At 34.6% G+C, this 22,883-nt stretch overlaps 1 protein-coding gene across 3 annotated transcripts in view; it reads right to left on the reverse strand.

Annotated features, from left to right (window-relative positions):
* LOC134532971 (solute carrier family 35 member F5) overlaps window positions 1-15,810 on the reverse strand; it is a 29,072-nt gene extending 13,262 nt beyond the window's left edge. The window contains exons 1-7 of one of the 3 annotated variants that reach the window (XM_063370057.1): window positions 15,315-15,810; window positions 11,415-11,552; window positions 6,063-6,119; window positions 5,862-5,972; window positions 5,317-5,469; window positions 3,135-3,317; window positions 1,333-1,486 (exon numbers count right to left, since the gene is read on the reverse strand). In XM_063370057.1, the coding sequence (XP_063226127.1) occupies window positions 1,333-1,486; window positions 3,135-3,317; window positions 5,317-5,469; window positions 5,862-5,972; window positions 6,063-6,119; window positions 11,415-11,552; window positions 15,315-15,449 (931 nt within the window). In that variant the 5' untranslated portion in view covers window positions 15,450-15,810. The remainder of the gene's footprint in view (window positions 1-1,332; window positions 1,487-3,134; window positions 3,318-5,316; window positions 5,470-5,861; window positions 5,973-6,062; window positions 6,120-11,414; window positions 11,553-15,314) is intronic. The other 2 variants (XM_063370059.1, XM_063370058.1) reach the window with 2 other exon arrangements.
* Window positions 15,811-22,883: the final 7,073 nt, after the last annotated feature.

Consider the following 22,883-nt stretch of genomic DNA (forward strand, 5'->3'; position numbering starts at 1 on the left):
ACTGGCCGACTTTAGCGCTACCTGTTGAGAGGTGTCAGAAATAAAAAAATAATTGACTCGCCCAAGGCGTCTGCTTTACCAAGGGAATAAAGGGTGCAGTCTAGTGCTACACTCTGGCGACCTACAGGGTAAGTTGGCTGGGCGGTTAGCGAGTTTGCCGCTAGATATCGGGTGCAGTCCATCTTGGCACACACATTTTTTATGCGAGGCGTCCTTGAAGACGGTCGCTGTCTGCTGGGGTGTATGACCGGTCATTGGTCTTAGGCGAATTCTTAGAACTCAAGAGAGGGGGAAAACGCAACGACGCTGGGAACAAGCGTCCATGACGTGCTTCCAGGGGAGTGAACCTAATACGTATTCGTGACAGTAAAGGCTATGGTCAGCTCGTCTCTGAGAAATGGTAACAGCTCGTCCAGAGTTGCTGTAGGCGGTTTTAGTCATGAAGTGAAGTAACGTTACAGGACTGGGACGTGCCTGTAAGCAAGGGAAATTTTAAGCGAGCTGCCAACAAAGTATTAGATCTGCAAAATATCAGCTACGTCTCTGGGAAAGGTGCTTCAGACTACTGGCACAAAGTTTAACTTAGGGGAGTACACCAGCCTAACAAAGTGTAAATCGCCCTTTAGTAAACAAATTATAAAGCAAATAAAATTTCCAAAAATAATTTAAAATTATAATAAAATTTAAAAAAAAAATTGTGTCGAAATGCCTAATTTCCGGCACACATCCATCTCGTGGGCAAGCATACTGATTCCTGAAACATGGTGTATTTTTTACAGCACAGTTATTTATCAAAGCTTAAAAAAGCTGTACTTTAAGATTATAGTGGGCTCTGAATTACTCTGGTACTTGCTCTGTGCTCATGAAATTAATAATGCCTGTGAATTACACGACCCTTGCTACTTGAGCTAGATGTCTCAGCAATCATGGCAACACACCAAGTGAAGGAAATGAAAAATAATACCTGGAATGTGTAGGTAATATACAAAATTTGAGAGCAATTTAACTGCATATTGTAAACCAGAACACCTTTTTCTGGTGGAGGTATTTGAGACACTCTTCAAATGACTCCAAGAAGACAATCATTTTTTTAAGATGATTTGAGATAGTATTTAAATAAATGTTAACTTGTTTGTTCATGTAAAATTAATTTTGGTCACCAAAATTGAGCTTTTAAATGCCGGGCATAATTCCTATTTCAGTGAAATTATGCATTATACTAATAAAAAAAACTCAATTCAATAATAAATTCACTAGCAACAACTTAAGGAGTTCTTTTTTTTATATATACTTTATTATGTTCAAAACATACAACTAATTAAATTAACATACCAAAAAACATTGGAATGTCCATTTTATCTTCATGATCCACCTTGCGTCGAAGGAAGACTAAATACATTGCATAAAAGAACGCACTGACCAGTGCTAAAATAACGCCTGTTGGTACTTTCACTTCTATAGAAAACTGCGACAGGCTTACTACCACCTGAAATAAATTGTTGAATCAATAAGTTAACAAAATCTTTTTTATACAACACTGTTACATAATGAGTAAATAATTTCATACATTCAAGTGAAATTCAATTAAATAAGGGCCAGTTTTACCACCTCCCATTAAATCAAAAGGCTGGACAACCTTCAGTTAAGCTAACTTCCAGTTAAAGAATGAGTGGTGTATTACGACTCATATTTAGCTGATGGTTGGCTAACCAAATCCTGAATAAGCATATGGTGTAATACTAATGGATGTGTTGGTAATAAAATGAACTAGAAATTGGTTACATTTAATTTTTAAGTGTTGCAAAATATCTCTCTTTCTCTCAGGTTGTCTGATGGTCAGCTGTTGGTTTGAAATGTGAATCTTAATTCTGACGGCTGCAACAAAAAATATGTTGTAAACTTTATCTGTGAACAGAATTACGTAAAATGTAACAAAAAAACTTATTTGGCATTAAAATTACAATTTAAGACAGAAAACAATGTCATTATGCTTGTTTTCAATTATACTTTTGTATTTAAAAAGGTACAATCTGTGTTAAGTTAATTTAAGGCAAAACAATCAGAATAATTCCCTAAACACAATTATAGAGATAGATACAAGAGGTTTCTGCTAAAGATCGAACATTCTTTTTTGTCTTATTCCAGGGAAATTACATGTCAAATTTCATTTCACTGGTGTGGGTTTTATTGGTGTGCTGTTTTCATTTAAATGATATTATTCAAACCTGTTACCTGCATCGCAGGAAAATAGTGTAGTTTGTATGAAAGGGAAGGGGAAAAAAAGATAACATATATTTTCACAATTAATTGTAATCTAACGAAATTGATCCATCTCGTAGTCGTTTGAAGTGCATTACAATCCTACCATGTGTCTACTTTATTAAGAATAAATTTTCATATATATATATAGAATAACACTCATTAGGCAATTTTTAAGCCATACATATAAGTTTATATACATGCAATTTATTTCCTTTTGGATTAATTAAAGACAAATATAATATACGACTCAGTGATAGACCTACCTACATTACATCATGTAATTTTTAACCAAATATTTGATGAATGGGACGAAGAATCATTTGTGTGCAGTATTCAATTAGTTCATCGAATCCTGCATTAAACTATACTGTAATTTCCCAAATAGTAATCATCACTATCACTGTAAGCAACTGACCTCAATTGATATCTCGCCATTTTCTTTTCTGATGCTTGTAAGCTTTTAGCTCCAGGTTAACCATCTAGCCATCAGTTCAACAACGGTAAACTTTATTCGTAAGATTACCTCAGAGTGAGACGTTAACTGAAGATCTTAAGACAAAAATAAGAGCTATTATCAGTTACATTTTAGCCCTAGGTTTAACCGAAGGTCATAACACCAGCTCTACGAGATCTAAAAAACAGAGGCAATAAATGTAGCACAGCATTACAGTGCAACAACAATGGTATCTGATTCTAACAATAAAAAGATGCCTACCTGTTAATACCACTTAACTACACAACAGCAAATTCTTCCCCTGTAACCAAGTAATGCTGAACTTAATAATTAAATGTTCATAAAAAAAACTTTTAGAGTATTTTTCATTACTAATTTATTTTAAAAGCATTGCAATATTAATTTAAAAACTACTCACCAAGCCTGCTATGCTGATACAAACAGCAACCAGTTTTGAAAGCGTAAAGCGATCACCAATGTTGGAAGGAAAAAGAGCAGCTAAAATAAGAGTGAATAGACTTGATGTTGAAGAAAGAACAGTGACTATACCAGCTTCAGTCTCTCGTAGGGCTACCTGGTATGCATAGTTTGCAACAAACCACTGGAAAAAAATACACAGCATAAAAATAATACAACTGGAGATTCACTTTAATAATTCCAAAAAAAAATTAAAACTTTCCGTTTTGAGCATAATGAAAACATATACATAACAATGAATTTATGCTCAGCAATGTTCTCTTGATTCTCAATGATTTATATTCACAGGATTTAAATTATGTCTCGCTAACTCATTCCACTATGATATGGAAACGTAAAAATGGAAGAGGATCACAGAAGAGCCAGATATTTACGTTTCACAATTCGTCTGGGCATTCTTAAGTTCACAGAAAGTAACAAATTGCAACCAATATAACTGTATGAAAAATTTTGTGAACACATTCATAACAAAGATCCTGCATGTGTAAATTTGTTTGGGTTTTTATTGGAAAACATAGTAAGACAGTAAAAAATGTGCAAACAATTGACGTTAGAAAGCCAAGGCTAGTTATAAAACTACAAAAAAACCTCAAATTATGGTTACATAACACTATTTAATTGAAAAATTTCTGAGATATGAAAATAAAACATGGTCTGGATTTACAAGTATAATAAAAATAAACTACAATGATAGGACACTGTTTGTATACAGATATTCTTGTACCTGAAACAATGTTTAAAGTATTGAGGTGAGTCAGCCCGGCATGCCGGCTAGTACAGTGGGAGGCCCCACCTCTGAGGTAGTCTGATGTCTTCGTCACTTGAGTGTTAAGTACGTTCCCAGAACCCCATCTCGATGAAGTGGTATAACTTAACATTGTTCTTGGAGCCTCAAGTGTTACGTCGGGTATTCTGATGACGTGCCACTTCAGAGGGCTACCAGATCTTTCGAGGTCGGGACTTGGCAGCAATTTAAGATGGAAGCCAGCCTGAGGCGAGTAGGGTGGGAGTGATGGAGACTAGTGGCGACAAACATGTCTGTGCACGAGGCTGGAGACGATGCCGACGATCCTTGGAGCGACCTGTGAGGGAGTGAAGTGAAGATGGTAAGCGAAAGTAGATGACGAGCGAAGGGCTTCATGTGCGAAGATTGGTGCGTCAGGGACCTAAGCATCCGGGACAGTGTCGTGTGCGACAGACGAGTGAGTAGTGCGACGGACGAGTGAGTAGTGCAAGGCAGTGTGTTGGGACAGAACTGCATGGTAAGAAACAAGCAGTAGATAGAGCCAATGTCGAGCCAAGCTCTCCAGTGGGGAGATTGATTAGTGGACTTATTAAAAGTGAAATTACTTAGTGGGCAGAAAATTAAATTGTTATAGCTTGATTAATAGTATAAATATTAGTTAATAAATAAAACTGCAATTAAATAATGGCTAATGGGGCTACCTTTCCAGGCCTGTTTTTACCCTCATAACAATATTTAAAACATGGATACCACCACGGCCAAATACTACGCTTCATATTTGTCACACAGTCACCTAAAAGGAAAAAAGTGGGTGTTGCCCTGTTGATTCATATACTTCCATATCAACATGTGTGCCATTGTAGATATTTTTTTTCATGATTAACATATTCTTATTCATTTATATGTCGGTGTCATTCCAGAGCAGGCCTTAGATGTATTGGAAATACCAAAGTGACAAAGTTAAAATAATTTTATTCATTTCACAAGAATCATCAAATGCCTTAAATCATTCACAAGCATTAAAAATAAAAATATATATTCTGAGAGTAACACTTATTGTACAAAAAAATAATAGCTGAAGACGAAAATGACATTGGTGCCAAAAATTAATTTTTACTGAAATTTTAAATAAATATACTGTACTTGCAAATATGATAAGTACCACGTTATTCTCAATAAATGTGCACACAAACCTAATCAACCTTTGTGGTTTTCAGCCAATAATCTGCTCATAAACACTACACATTTTTTTTTTTTCATTTAGCATGAACCATATGTCATCTGAAGTTGTTAAGCAGCACCCTCCACAAACAGGTAGCTAAGGTATGTTTTCCTCGTTACACACATACATGGGCAAAAACATAGCAGCTGTACTCACCAGCAAACAGAACATGAAGGCAATTTTTGCTACTGTTTGGAGTGGAAATTTACTAGCAGCCCGTCTCGCCACTTCTCCCGCACGGACACTGGCTTGGTACGAAAGACGGGCCAGAAGTGCTTCTGTCGCGTCTTGTTCAGACATGTGCCTGACCTACAGTGAAAAAAAATTTAATCTTGCACCATAAATTTGGTTAACATTTAACACTTATACTTAGGGGCATGCATATTTCGCGAAAATATTCTGAGACTAGCTGAGAGTTAAAAAAATTGTAGCATCGTCTGTGTTTCGTGATTGGGAGAGTTTCTTTCAGGTACTTGTCAACTGTTACACCATCAATCACAGTGATTCAGTGAGGAAGCAAACGAGTCCTGAATGGCCTGGCCAAATAAAGCAATGACTTCTCTCGCAGATGGCTGCCAATCACAAGGAAGAAACCGCTGGTGCGGGTATACCTTGTTGCAGTCTTAATACACGTTCGAATTTTTTTGTGAAAAATGCTTGCCCCTACTTATACTCCTACAATATTTGTACACAATTTTTACCTCAGCAAGTTTACTGAATCGTACAGAACGAATAGATGAGTCATCGCTCTCTGTTCCAGAACTTTTGTCCCCTGGTTCAGGAAATTTAATTGGTACGTACGTGGGATCGCTCTGCAAAAGAAAAGAAAAACAACTAAATGTTTACAAAAATAACAGAAGGCAACATACAAAATTATAGAACCATGCGAATGATTCACTTACCAGGCTTGTATTGGCTTCCGAATAAAAATTTTCATCATCTGTAGTAGGTTCAATATACTGCAAAAAAAATGTGTTAAAATAATGGTTTGTTAACACTGAATACTTATATAAATGCTATCAAAACTATGAGGACCTTATAAGGCCCAACTATATGAACTGATAAAGCATGTTGCAAACATAATTTAATATCAGTGTCTATAGCGATACTGCAAACATGTATTACAGATTTAAAGAACAAATATGCATAGTACTTAATAAAAGTAAAGAACGGAAACAATTATTTAAATTGGTGTCGGTGAAACTTCAAAATATTAATGAAGAATTTCATACTACTCATCCTAGTATGCTGTCAGGTGGAACAACTAAGTTAAAGTTCAATTTTGTACAGTTGTTGACAGGAATGACATTGGTTTCACTCCCAAAATGTTCAGATTTTCTGTGATAGAGTATATACAAGTTCATTGATCGGATCCAATCAGTAGTGCCAAGATTTTAAGGTGTTATAAAAAAGCATGCTTGCCAATAAAAGTAATGGATCTCATCTTTATTGTCATTAAAAATTACAACACATGTAATAATTAGTAAGTAAAATAATGTTGATCAACTGCTTCAACAACTCGTGGTAGGACACTTATATTTATACATATTTTGTAATGTCCTGAGCCATGTAATGATTTTATATTTTGAAAAGCATCGTCATTTTAATTTTTAAACTATCATCAAAATTGTGCATTATTGTATAAAATTACTTAAATATCAAAACAATAAATAATATTGGAACTACTACTAAACCTAAATTACTTTTTAAGCAGTAGAAAAATAATATTTGAATGATTGTTTGTTTTAAGTTTATTTCTGGTGCCAATATACATATACAAATTTTAATTAATTTTACTCTTTGTAATAGTTTTATTATTTAATACTATTAATATGAATAAAAAAAAACATTATGCATTGTTGTAAGTCCAAAATCATTATACTTATGCATTTTGTTGTAATTTTTCTCTTAAGGCCATAAGCTATGTGTTTCGGTTATCACCTACGGACTGCTTTTATTTGCTTTTCTTTAAAAAAATCATACAGACATTGAATAACTTTTTTTACTTAGTACATCATATTTAAGATTTTTAAAACCCAAACTTAATATTTATGAAATGATTTCCCAATTTGTAACAGACTAAATGAAATAATCGAGGTAAATTTTGCTGCATTTTGTGTTTTTCTTTGCATTTCTGTATTATGCAGTGTGTTGATTTCCATTTAGGTCTTTGGTGGTGCAGTGACTTCAATTTTGCTGTTATTTTGGTTTTATCACGATTCACCATATGGTCTTGCCTCTACCAATCAGTTAAGTTGTAAGCACATAAGAAAATAAGTTCCCTCAAATAAACATCTTATAAAATTGAGTGTTGTTATATTAGGAATTTATTAGCATGAAAAAAAGATGATAAATGCATACAAGTAAAATATTTATATAGGTACTATGGTTGTAGTTAAATAAAAAACAAAATTTATAACTTTTCTGTGTAGAGATTATTCCACAATACATTTTAATGAAAGAAGAAGAAAGAATACAGAAAGTACATAATGGACTAATTTTATTTTAAAAGATGCTGCTCATGATTACCAATCAACATCAATGAATATGAAACACACATCCATAAAATCAAATTGAGCAATTAATAGTGGAGTGATAGCAGTGTATGTTATGCAACAAAATTATGTCATTAACTGATAATTGCACGAAGTCACATGCGTGATAACAGTTAATCCATGATGTGATAACAGAATCAAGTCCCGGACGGAAAGTGGAACTAAAACGGTATGAGTCATGAGATAACAGAATGCCACCTACTCTTCAAAGGAAGAAACCATGTTTGAACCAATGTCCAAAGCTTTTGCAAAAATAATAGTATTTAATTTATGTAATGTCAGTGCAATTTGATGAAAAGAGGACAAAATAGGTATTGATCAAAGATCCTTTTTTTACCTGTTATAGAAGACCTCTACCCATTCATACTAAGCTCACCGAACAAAACATTAGTCACCCCTGGAGAAATCATTGCAAGCATGATTTAATACCATGTAACTCTGCCTCTAGACTTAATAAATGCCTTGATTCAGTTAGGAAGTGAGTCCACAAGGCTGTGCACGTACGTCGCATCCAGGTTAAGCCACTCACAGAGGATTTGATCACACAATTCCATCAAATTTCGGGGATGCTGATGATGCGTTTTACCCGCTGTTCCAACATGTCCCACAGATTGTCAACAGATTTCAAGTAAGGTGATTTTGCAGGCTAATCGAGATGTAATAGGGTTGGGGAGTGTTTAAAAACCAGTCACATATGCGTGCAGCCCGATGAACTTTGCTGTTGTCATCTTGAAATATTGCGGTAGAAGTCATCATGTAAATTGTTTAAATAAACATGCTGGTTCATGTTCGTGGTCACCGCAGTGAACGGGCCCAATTCATGATACGAAAAACCCCTAAAACACCAAGACCCACCTCCGGCTTGAACCTGACCTTGCACACATTCAGAATGAAATACTTCATTTTGTCTTCGGTGCACTCTACGATCTGTATCATTGGAATACAGGCAAAAACGTTGATTCGTCAGACCATTACATTCCGCCAGTCAGCTAATGTCCACATTCAATCATTTCTAGCGCATTGAAGATGGGCAGATTTATGTGCCTGTGTGAGCAATGGCCTCTTGAGAGGTGACCGACTCCAAATGTTCATTGCATGCAGTTCCTGTCGCAATGATCTCACGTTAACAGGTTGGGATGGACCTTCATTCACTGACTGCAGCAATTCCTGTCTGGTTTGGAAGCGATTTTGATTCACAAGCCATGAAATGCATCTCTGGTCCCTCTCAGCCAGGATCTTTATCCAACCAAGATTCTGACCATGTTTCATGGCCATGTCTAGTACCCCAAAGCTTATAGACACGTTGGAAAGTCACTACGTAACACCAGCAACTCCAGCAACTCCACGCACTGTATGACCATGGACACGGCCAAACATGATTGCCCCTTTTAGCCACTCCGTGACATCCTTTCATCTATCCATGTTGAAGTACACTATCAGCTTGAAACATTATGTCTTACTGATCGCTTCTGCCTTATGCTCACATAGAGGCAGTGCGTGTGTGGGTGAGCACGGGAACCATTCGCTGCACCATCCGTACAGGCTTAACGATCCATCTGTGCATGCATGCTAGGGTGACCAATTTTTTTGTTCGTGAGCATACCATAGTTGAAATAAAGTACGTCTTGATTCACAGATTAAGGCAAAGTTTGCTTGAAACAATATTTCGTTAGAGGCAGAATTCTTAATAAATATTAAGGACATTTATTTAACCTGGGAATGAATACTCTGTGCATAATACTACGCTCCTTGTACCAAATATTTAGTTAAAAAAAAGAAGAAAATTTCATATTCCAAATTTTTACAAAAAAATATATAAAAATATACACTACAATATTGGTTCACAAAAACTAGACAACCAATTATTTTATAAATTCCAAAATTATGTCAAATTATTAGTAACCAGTTAGTACAAAATTCAAATAGCTTTTCTTCTTATTTCAAGGAAACAAATGACAATCACGTAAAAGTAATTTATAGACTTGAATATAGCACTAATGGTACAATAAAATAAACAAAACAGGGTGATTTGTAGAGGGTTAGACAAGCTGAACAGGTGTGTTGGGGGACTCATTTATAAAACATACTGAGGAAAAAGGCCCTAGGGGTTCAAATTTGTTTGTTATAATTTTTTTAAATATTTTTCTTAATTTTTACTGAAATTTTATCTCCTAACACCTACAACAGTTTTTGTTGCATGTTTTAGATTTGAATTTTTTATTTACGTTTGGTCCCTGATGCATCCTTCATCTTTGCAAGGCAGTGTTAGATGTAAAGAACGACTAAAGAATTAGTTCTGAACTCACTGGTTTACTCAAAGCGACCAAGTGGTGCCAGATAAGCATTCAAAAAGCAGGTAAAACCACACAAGCCTAAGAAAAAAGCATCATACTTTATTTAGCATATATCTATTATAGTAACATGCTGTTGTGGTATTAGAATTAAGGGTGCAACATTCAAGTCAAATTTGTAATGTTTTCATAAACAAAAAAAAATTGTTTTTAAACAAACTTATAGATTGTTATACCAATAGAGTACACTATCTATGGAAATTTTTAAAAGAATATGAATTTATTGAATGCAATTAGTTTTTTTAATTAAGTTATTGTTGACGTTTTTGCATACTTGTTTCCATTTTTCTGACTTTAAGAGTTAAGAACTATTTCTTTGGTCATTCTTTGCATTTAAAACTACTTTGAATAGATGAAGTATGCATCAGGGACCAAACGTCAATAAAAAATTCAAATCTAAAACACGCGACCAAAAAGCTATAGGGTTCAGATGTCAAATTTGGTAAAACTTAAGACTCTATAAAAAAAAATTATAACAAAAACAATTGGACCCCTATGGTTTTTTTGCTCAGTAAGAATTTTCTAAATCGGTCCACCAACATTCCCGTTCAGTTTGTCTAACCCCTCAATAAAACACCCTGGTTAACAGAAAAAACTTCCAGTAAAATTGCAATTCTGTACACGAAGATAACATTTGGAGATACAAGAAATAAATTTTGTTTGTCAATATATCTTTCTTTAGAACCACAGCTAATCACCCCCCCCCCCCCCCCCCCCCCAAAATGAAATAAACATTTAAAATGTTTTTTAAATCATGTAATTTATGTAAATTGGAATAACTTACTTGTTATCCTTTAGATTGCTCAAAAATTAAATTTTTAAGAAAAACATTACATACTTAATAAATGAAAATTTTAAAGTTTCAATGGTAAGTAATTTTTGATTCATGAAAGGCAAAAGATTATAAAATATTGTCATTACAAATATATGTGGAATTGAATTACAATTTTAAACATTTCATAAAACATATGACCTGACAGACATAAATTGTACAAATTGGTAAATTCTTAGCCCAGCAATTAATCACCATATGATTTAACATCTTGTTGATATTAAAGTCATTAGAGATAATAGGGGTGATGAGATAAAAATCAAGCATTGAAGGAATGAATGGGAGGGGAAAACAAGTGTAACCATAAAAAAAACACGACTCACAATAATGTTCAATACATTTCCCACTTTATACATTCCCCCTTAATTTTCCCCCCACAGAATAAGAAACAGCTATAATGTATGGTATCATGTTAAGAACTTCACCCACCCAACTGTCATATGTTGCATCTGTTCAGTTTTATAGCCTTTAACTACAGATGTACATGTGTATAAAATGAAATACTAGGCAACATACCATGTAGGTAGTCGGTTTGCTGCACTGATCCCTCCATGGTGGCCAGAAACACAATCCAAATAAGTATATGGTAAACATGGATGTCTTCACATAAGTACTGAAGAATGGCTTTTCATAGTTTTCATTATGATAAATATACTGTGAAACAACACATAAGAAAATATACATAAATGGTATTGCAGTTAAAACATTAATTTTAGTAAATACAATAATAATACAACAATAAAGAGTAATTAATTGTTTTGTGTGACATGTCCAAGTTTATCCTTTGATCCTGATGGCATGATCCTGTACATATTGATCCTGTGATACATGATATTTGCGGTTTTAATTTAGTAGCCTATGTCAAAAGTTCCTACACATAACAAAAACTTGTGATAGGTATAACAATGAATATGGCGACAAGAAAATTGTTCATGCAAAAAACAGTGTAAAAACTAGTGTTTCTTTAGTGATAAATGTAGAAAAAAAAAACAATCCGAAACATTGCAGGTTGACCATTATAAAAAAACTCAAAATATTTACCCTCATAACTCAATAACAAAAATTATGCAAATAACTTTGTTATAAAAAAAATTTACACCACTTTGATAATACATTGATGTTCATTATGATAGCAAAACAAAAAAATTTATATTCATGTCCAAACAAATATTTCAAAAATATTACAGAAAGCCACAACCCCCCCCCCCCCCCCCCCTAAGGAGGGTAAAATATACACTGGATAACATGACTTCTGAAGTAATAAACAGGCTTTATACTAGGTGCAGACTACCAATGAACCCCCCCCCCCCCCCCCCGGACACACACACAAAGTCAATCCTGGGTCCGCCTCTGAAACTGTGAATACAATTGCACAATTGTCCAAGTTGAAACTTAATAAAAGATTTACTACCTTACACACTGGATGAATTTTATGTTTTAAATAATACAGCAGAAAGTTAAAACTTATAATTTTCAATTAATTCTAAGTTTAACTAATTATGACATCTTCCTAGTGCTTTCATAATACATTTCCTTTTTCTTGAAAATAATATGTATGAATTTTTTTAAATTAAATGTAGCTATCTGCAATAAATCAATAGTGTAGGTATCATAAATTTTTTAATTCTGTTAAATTTGTGTTTTTTGTTAGTTTTATTGATATATAAATATTAAATGTTAAGCAAATTATATGGTGTTTAAGAACTTATTAATTGATTATATTTAAATAACTGACTTGTACTAAATCCTACAGCCTATGATCATGTAAATTAATAAATAAAAAGTTGAATAAAAAAGGAAATATATTTTGTATTCAACTTACAATCTAATTTCTTGTTATATACAATTTTTTTGTTATGTTCAGGATCGGTAAATATGTAGAGTCGCGGTATATGCGGAAAAAAAATGCTAAAAATCCAAAAATACTTTTATTCTATGCTCTTTCACTTCCTCTTTTCAAATCAACCGGCGGAGATCAGAAATTCCAAATACTTTAGGGGATATCAAATTTTTTAATTTTCATCACAATACTTGCGTAATTCATGCAGCGATCACCATTGTTTCTGGTTTACGAGTATCTATTATGTTTCTTATTGGACAATTTTGTCACGTGACAGTTCCCTGATTGGCCAGTATTCAAATGAACCAATACGTGATTATTTATTTATTTATTAATGTTCCGTTGGAGGTATCGCGGCGTAGGTAAACGACATCATCATTTCCTTCTAATGGCAAAGGAAATGTACCCGCCTCCAACTTAGGTGGGTTTTTAACGTTTCTAATTTTAATGTCTTATTTTTTATTAGGATATTGTTGCGAAAGTAATAAGTAACAAAAACATTTTACGTTAGTTGTTAATGTTCATAATTTGTCCGGGTTTGTTAGGTCAGGTCAGTTACATTATAAATACTTTAAAACTAAAGAACCATTGAAATTAAATCATATTATTTTTAATGTACGCTCAGTTTGAAAGTATTCATAATGTAACTGACCTGACTTAATCAACCATTTTAGTTCCTACTGTTCATCCTTTGTCCCGGTTTGTTTGGTCAGGTAAGTTACATTATAAATATTTTAAAACTAAACAGCCATTAAAATTAATTCACATTATTTTTTATGTCCGCTTAGTTTGAAAGTATTCATAACGTAACTGACCTGAACTAATCGACCATTTTATGGTAAATATGTAGTGTACGGATTAGCGCCAAAAAAAATAGTACAAATATGAAATAACTTTCATTATATGCTCTTTTACGTCCTCTTTTCTTAACCGTATGCGGAGATAAGAAATTTCAATTACTTTTGAAGATATCGAATTTTTAAATTTTAATTATCGTAAAAAAAAATTTATAAAAATCTGAAATAACTTTTATTATATGCTCTTTTACGTCCTCTTTTCATTACAGCCTGCGGAGATAAGAAATTCCAATTACTTTTGGAGATATCGAATTTTTAAATTTTAATCACTATACCTGCACATTCACACGGCTGCACAATTGTTTTTTGTTTACGAGTATCAATTGTTTTTTATATTGGATAATGTTGTCACGTGATAGTTCGTCATAGGCCAATATTCAAATGAACCAATAGGCCACCTCCAACTTAGGTGAGTTTTTAAAGTTTCAAATTTTTATGCTTTAAAAAATTACGTTCGTTCCTACTGTTAATCCTTTGTTCCGGTTTGTTAGGTTAGGTCAGCTACATTATAAATACTTTAAACCTAAACAACCATTAAAATTAATTTTATTATTTTTAATGTCCGTTCAGTTTCAAAGTATTTATAATGTAGCTGACCTGACCTAATCTACCTTTGTCCCGTTTTGTTAGTTCAGGTCAGTTACATTATAAATACTTAAAACTATACAAGTAAAATAAATTGATATTATTTTTAATTTCCATTTAATTTGAAGTATTTATAATGTAACTAACCTTACCTAATGGAAAATTTCTGTTATTTAGGCATTCACGCGCACACGGCAAAATATAAAATGAAATTGCGGCGGTCCAATGATTACATAGGTCTTGCATTGCAAAATAAGAATGGCGATATCTCCAAAAGTAATTGGAATTTCTTATCTCCGCAGGCGGTTATGAAAAGAGGACGTAAACGAGCATATAATGAAAGTTATTTCATATTTGTACGATTTTTTTGGCGCTAATCTGTACACTACATATTTACCCATTTTATTTATTACGCATTCACGAACACACTGCAAAATAACAAAAATGGCGACGTTCGAATGGTTGTTCAGGTGTTGTATTGCAAAATTAAAAAATTCGATATCTCCTAAAGTATTTGGAATTTCTTATCTCCGCCGGATTTAATGAAAAGAGGAAGTGAAAGAGCATATAATAAAAGTCATTTCAGATTTTTAGAATTTTTATTTCGCAAATACCACTACTCTACATGTTCAGAATTAAAAAATTTTATAACTCCTAAAGTATTTGGAATTTCTTATCTCCACCAGTTGATTTGAAAAGAGGAAGTGAAAGAGCATAGAATAAAAGTATTTTCGGATTTTTAGCATTTTTTTCCGCATATACCGCTACTCTACATATTTACCTTCAGGATCTTTTGATTATCATACTTAAAACAGCAAGAATCATGTACTACAGGATAAAAATATACAGGATCATGCCATCAGGATAAGGAAGACTTGGATTCGTAATATGGAATTTTAACTACCAATAAAAAAAATTATGACTTAAAATTCCTACAAATTATTTTCAAAACATTTACATTTGTGCACAGCAGTGCTACAAATTATTAAATTAAATGGTACTTAAAATTATAAGTCATTTCTCCCCCATTCACCTTACTTGATGTCTACGTTGCCCGCCCTTAACGAATCATTTAATGTAGATCCACTTCAAATACAAAATAATATTTACCTTACGGTGCAAAAATTTACTTACCTTCGTCAACTCTGATGAAGAAACCCAAATGACATCAACTAACAACAAAACGAACAGTCCTAACAGAAGTCTCTGTGATTTGTTTAACATTCCGCTCACAGAACCAACATTTACAACTTTTACTACTACAGCCATTGTGCTTACATTTCAGAGTAATATCACAATTATCTTCGGCGAATTACTAAGATACTCGGCTTGGTCACACTGACCGATAAACAAATGCAAAGGGGCGTTGACGTCAAACTGTCAAAATAATATAAACATTACGTTTACAAAAAAACAGATTTAGAAAATAATTTTAAATATGCCTGTTTTTACAATAAAATTAGCATTAACATACAGAAAAGAATAGATCATTTACATCACACGTTGCAAATAGTTGCAAACAAAATTTGCAATACATTGTGACAACTGAAGGTTACTACAAGCTTAAAAAAAATTAAAAGAACATTCAATATGTCGGGCGAAATTATACAGACCGTTTACAAAATATATTATTAACAAATAACAAAGAGCCACAGTTTCTTAGTTAACTAAAAATAAATCATAATAGAGAGATGTATAACGTAAAAACGGCATTTAGATTTCAACAATTAGCCATAGCAATTTTTTAAAGTATAACATTGAAAATATGCCTTCGTTTAGGTATATATCATAATTTAAGAGATTTTCAAAAACCATAACATAGTGTATATTGACAACAGTATTATTACAGAATAATGTAGTGTTCGAAAAAAAACACGCGTTTAGTGCTAAAAAAAATTATTTTATACAGAGATAAGTAAATGGACCAGAAGGAACCTAACAGAAACTTCTTGAATCTGGAATTCACTAAGTAATATGGCGCCTATGTAGCTGAGAAATTGTTTACACGAACAGCTGTTTTAAACAACAAACAAACACACGTGTTGTTATACTTCTAAAATCATTAAAATAATGATTTTGGACGGTTAATTAGGGTACAGGTCTAGCATGTGGTTTGTTGTTGTTTTCGGCTCTCAGTTAACATCTTTGCCACACTATTTACTTTTCTTACATCCTTATTTATGTAAAGTCATGGTTTTGTTTGGTTATGAACTGCATTTGTTTACATTTTCAGAATGTCTACCGTGTTTATTATATATAAATATATAAGGCATCCCTATGTGCTGTGATGCCTGTATTTGCAGTTATATACCCCTAAACTCATCATAACCTCACAAAATACATTGAATTTTAAGAGAAATGCATAAATGTACAACCTAACCTCCACAATCACCACTGCATCCACAAAATGCATTGCATCATAAGCATAGGCGTGCCCAGACATTTCCATTAGGGGGGGCCCTGCTAAATTTTTAAATCAGAAGCTGAATTTAGAATGTTAAATAGCCTAAATACATTCACTCATTGCGTGTTTATATTTTTGTGCAGTATCGACGAGATATGAATGTTTACTAGTTAATATTTATATCTGCATAATTTTAGCAATCTTGAAAATATGTTTTTTTTTCCATAGACAATGTTTAAAGGGTACTTACACATTTTTCCCTCTCGAATTTTCCAATAGCTTGGTCCAGATCTACCTTGAAATTAACTTCTTTTTAGTGAATGCAAACACAGCAATTCAGACAATGGAACTTTAACAAACCTCTTAATTTTTTTTTTGCTTGGCCATTTTAAGGGACCTCGTGTTTTAAATAAACTAAGGCTGCTGTATTTCCAGAACGATAAAATGTTTAGAAATATTGATAATTACCACACTGCAACACTGAAAAACAGTTTGAGTGTCACAGTGCCAGGAATATACGAATATTAACGAACGCATTAGAGAAAATGCCGATCTGAGTGATTACATTAGGAGGGGCCATGGCCCACCTGGCCCCCCCTGTAGGCACGCCTATGATCATAAGCACAATGCAGAAATGTACCACCCCCACTGCCACCAACCAACCAATAATCCATTACATCATAAGAACAATTCATAAACATGCCACCTAACCTCCACCTTCCAACAAAAATGTATTCCATCATAGCAACAACACAGAACAGTGGCGAGGCGTGTGGTTTACATTAGGGGAAGCAAAAACTCCGTTCACCCCAAAACATGTTCTGGGGGGGGGGGGAGGGGGGGGGGGTCCGGGGCCCTCCCCCAGGAAAATATGGATTTCAAGGTACAAAATGGTGCTATTTAAGTAGTTTTCTTAACTGAACATTGACTATTCCACAGGTAGAAAAATTGACTTTTTTTTTTGAAATTATAAATTATTTTTGAAAAATAATAATGTCTGACTTAGATTATTCTGATAATAAAATACCTACTCTACATTATTTATATACTAAGTACCATATAATTAATTCTAGATACTAACAAGCAATGAAAATAATGCACAGAAAAAAATTCCTTTCTCTATAGCCTACAGACATAGGTAGATTTTGAAGTCCCTATTTTTCTTCTAAAAATTGTTTGGTAACTTCTATAAACTACATAACAACTTATGTTCGCCAAAATTCAAAAAAGACCGATTTAACATTTTCTCATTTCACACAGCGAACATTATTGACTATTTTTAACTTAATGCATCAAGTATTGAATGTCTTAACGAATTTCATATTATGCTTACTAAGGTAGTTATGCAATTACTTTTGTAATACAAACACTGTTTTTCATCCCTTTAACTAATACATGGTCTTATAATTTTTTTTTTTTGGACAAAGGTTTAAGGTAGGCTATTATTAAAACGGTTATTAATAAATTCTGACGAATGATACCTTTGAATATATATACTGTATAGAAGTCGCCAGCCCAGGTTAAAACTTCTAATACGGTTTTGAGGTAGTTGGTTAATTCACCGCCGCAATCGCCACCATCTCTAGGGCATCGACTTGTGGTGGTCCCTAGCGGACAAGTCTCGAACTCTTCAAACACCCCTTCCCCTTCTTGTTGAACGACGTTGAGCTGCAGTGAATGATGGATGAGGGGAGCGGGGAATAACAGCGGGCGACAGCGCTGCGCTCTAACGTGTAAATAACAACTAAGACGATACAGGGCGTTACGGCAGCGCACTGCAGCGGTGAAGTTCCCAAGCTGCTCATCATAAGCTTCTGAAAAACGTAGAGTAAATCCTATCCACTCGCGACTTCTATACAGTATATATATTCAAAGATGATACTAAGGAAGTTATATGTATATTTAATTTCAACCCCTGTTTTTACGGTAATAGTTAGTTTCATCAAATATTGTTTGCGCCAAAAGATTCTGATAAAGTTAGGAGTTTTACAATAAATTATAATGGATTTGATAGTATATCTATTTTTTTAAAAACAAAAATGACTGTTTTGGTCTTTCTACCATTGTTATTTAAACACCTTGCAGTAATGGACTGTATTATCAAAAATTGTTTCAGACAAAACATTTCGATAAAATTTATAAGATTAAGAAAATTTGAACGGATTCGGTAGTGTAGGCCTAACTACTAAGAGAATAACGAATTTTTTTTTAATTCTAACTCCTCATTTTTTAACCTTTTGCAGAAATGGTTCGTCTAATCAAAAAATGTTCAGACAAAAGTTTTAGATAAAAGTTATAGAAGTTAATAACATTTTTAACGATTCTGATGGTGTGCCTACGAAGGTAATCATGATTTTTTTTGTCCTCTAACACTTTTTTACTCTACCCATTGCAGTTATGGTTGGTCATATAAAAATTATTCAGATGTCAGTTGTAGATAATAATTGAAGTTTTTACAATAAAACAGAACATATTCAATAGTGTAGGTACATGGCATGGAATATATTAATTTTTTTTAAATTAAACCCTTTATTTTTTTTCAACCCACTACAACAATGGCTCATCTTATTAAAAAATTCTTTCAGAAATTTTTTTTAGATAAAATTTATAAGATTTACAAACAATTTGAATGGATTAGATAGTGTTCCTACTAGGGGAGTTATGTTTTTATTTTAATTTTACCCATCTATTTCTAAACCTCATGCAGCAATGGTTGATCTTATGAAAAATTGTTTCAGACAAATTTTTAGATAAAAATTATAATATGGATACATAATTTGTACGAATTTATTGTTGTACCTATGAAGGAAGTTATGATTTTATTGTTTTTTCAACCCCTTGCTGTTCTGGTTGGCCATATCAAAAACTTATTCAGACAAAATATTTTAGTATTACTCCTACAAGTTATAATACGTTCAAACAAATGTGATATTTTCCATATTATGGTAGTTACAGAAATTTTTCAGTTTTTCAAAATACCTTCCCCATTTTTACCTCTTTGGTCGGATATTGCCCACTAACAAACTCGACCGAAATCTTACAATGTTAGATTTTATGTATCAGTTTGGAAGTGATTTGTGAAAAATTGCGTTAGTTATCGTATCCATGAAATTATGATTATTTATATACCTATACTATTTATATATATATATAAACTTTTTGAGTTGACGATGGTTTTGGGATCTATAGACCATGAAACTAAAAACTATATAAAAAAATTCCGGAAGTCGCACCATGGTAACGGCTCCAAAATGTAGCAACTTACATAATTATTGTATGTGCATAAACCGAATGATGATAAATTCGAAGGAAAATGTGGATATTCCTACGATGTAATCCCATATATGTACACCATCATCAACAGAGACATGAGTGGCTACTAAGCGGCAAACACTCGCTCCATAGTCGTTACGATTTAGTACATTGGATTCCTGACCGGCCTTCTCGGCTACTGTACCGGCTCGGGACCCATGATGCCCCCACCGTGCTTCACCAAGACAGAGAATCATGTACGAACCCCCTCCCCTCTCATGGAATTAAGAATCCCCTCATTAGGTGGGTCAGCTTGTGCTTGCAAAATCGTGACAGTGAAACGGGGTTGATAAACTTAAACGCCAAAACTATGTTTTATGGAGAACTTACTGTTTGTTTTAAAGTTTTGTACATATTACATTTATATAGGCCAACATATGGACAGTATACAACATATAAGCAACCTATTCAGAGATCAATTGTGTAGGTTAAAAACCCCGCACGAAAAATCTCGGGGAGATGGCAATTTCCCCCCTCCACCCCCTGTTAATTTCCGCGGGCCCACCTTGCGAATCCTATAGATTTGCATAAGACCCTCGCACGACATACATGCTATTTATACCAAGCACGAAAATACGGAGTTTGCTGGGAAGAGCTCCAGTGATCCACACGCTATTATCAGATAGTGTCTCGGGCATTGCCACGCGCGTATAAAGCGCGGTATTCACGAGATGGATTCGAGAGAGCGAGTGGTGAGCGTGTTTGCCGACACACCACTTCTGTGTCTATTTGTAACTTTATAGGCAAATCTTGGCGCGCCTTCAACCGACCGACCTGCGACCGGAAATCACCGGGAGTCACTCCGGGAGTTAGGTTGCCGCGTTCACGGCGGAAATACACGCGGCGCTTTGATGGACGGTAGTGCGCTTAAGGGGCCCGCCCAGTCAGGGGCGTGTTGGGTACTTGGGTTAGTGTAGGTACGACGCCCGCTGGTGCTTCCAGCTCGGTGCCGGCTCTGAACTGGCGCGCGGTCTTCTCGTCGTGCGTAGGGCAACGAGAGGTAACCAGAATATTAGGTGGCGGCATTGGCGTCGCAAAGATATATTTTTTTTTTGGGGGGGGGGGGGGGGGCTTCAATTGATTTAGTTATTTAGTTGTTTGAAGAATATCCATCCCCTGGGAAAAAAGCGGGGGGGGGGGGGGGGGGGGGGTCCTCCCCCGGGAAAATTTGGGGTTTGAAGGTGCAAAAAGGTGGTTTTTAGGCATTTTTCTTTCCTAAATATTCTAATTATAGTTGGTTGCAAAATATAATTTATTTTTTATGAAAAATATTTTCAGAGAACAAATTTGTAAAAACACAGTTAACATATCTGCTGGTGCTATATCCACACAAAATCATTAATTTAAACATCAGGAGAAACTACGAAACTACGAAACTAAATATATTATTGGAGAGGACGAAATTGAATACTTTTTACCGTCCCCCCCGGTTTCGACGCCCATGGGTGACGGAGAAATGAAGATAGAGGTGTAATGCAAGACCCTCGAGTGCTTTCAAGAATCGGTATGGGCCGTTTCATGTCAACAAACAATTCTGAAGGGGGGGAAAAAAACGCGTTTTAGTCCTTTTCACTCTAATAAAATATACAGTTTAAAAACGAAATACGAAAACAGAACAACTCATCCGCCTTCAGCGTGTTTTGAAATTGTTTTCGCTAACCGACACCACTCGGATATCCCGAGCAGTTCACGTGGTTTCTTCTGAAGTTCTTGCACATCGCATGTGTGTCCAGATAGGCGGGGCCTTTAACAGGCACAGTTCCTTTTACAGGGGCACGGTGGCAAGTTGGGGAGGGGGTGGTCAGATCACTTCGCCCTCCACCAAGGTGGTCCTGGGTTCGATACCCCGAGCCCGTGTACAGTAACGTGTGTTCACGACGGTCTTGGGAAGAAAATGGAAATAAAATCCTTTAAAAGTTAGTCATATTTACATATACTTCCAGCTTTATACAGAAGGGTGTAAAAGTAATCCGTGGGCAATTTAAAGATTTCTGTTTGTTGACACTCGTTAATTTTTTTAGACTTGGTGGATAACAGAAAATGACGGTTAAACGAGTGAACGCTAATAGAAGTTTTACCGTATGCCAGGATCGTCGAGAGAGAATAAGATCCCGGAGGCAAACATTTTTGCTAGGTCTATTCCCAGCTTATTTTAAAAATCTATATTTAAAAATGAATCTAAGAAATTGTAAATTTTGTGGTGGCCATAACTGTAAACATGATATGTGTGTATCTCATAGTATATAGGGTTTCCTCTAGATTCTATTAACAATAGACTTATAATTTTAGTCATACTATTAGGGTAAACTCAAGCGTTCAAAATAATCTCGAAAATAAACCGGGGCCCCAGGTGTTTCCAACACCTTCCCCCACCACCATTCTTCAACGGCCCCATATGTCACATTATTTGCAGAACATTCTATAAATGTCACATTAGGAAATAACGCCTTTCTTTCAAGGTCCACGGTTCGAACCCTTGCATCGCTACAAACACCAAACTATGTACGAGGAAAGTCGAAGTAGTTTTTTCGCGTGCATGTAAGTTCAGTTCGTGTTCTGATGCTATCTAACCCGCGCCAACATTCACCTGGTGACAGCACGGCTCTACTATTTTCTGCTTTACACCCTCATACGTCTGATTTTCACTGATAGCGGTAGATACGAGCTCAAGCTGAGGATTGGGGCTTGTCTACCAATGTCCGAATGAGTTGTGTTCGAAATGCGCTTCGATCATGGAAGTTAATTTTGGAATGTATGTATGCTTGTGCTCAAATTACCGTGGACAAACATGCTAAAATTTATTTTCAAAGTAAGGCAAGTTACAATTAAACCTACATAAAACACGGAAAACAAGAGTGTTAGAGGGTAAAGGGGGGGGGGTAGCAGATTAGCGCCATGTATTGTTCTCAATTTATCACGCTTGTCAAGACCAGTGGAAACAAAGGACTGCCGGGGTGCGAAACGTGCTAGAAAGCGGATGGAAGGGG

Source organism: Bacillus rossius, chromosome 6 (assembly GCF_032445375.1).
Source record: "Bacillus rossius redtenbacheri isolate Brsri chromosome 6, Brsri_v3, whole genome shotgun sequence".
Classification (NCBI taxonomy): Eukaryota; Metazoa; Arthropoda; class Insecta; order Phasmatodea; family Bacillidae; genus Bacillus; species Bacillus rossius.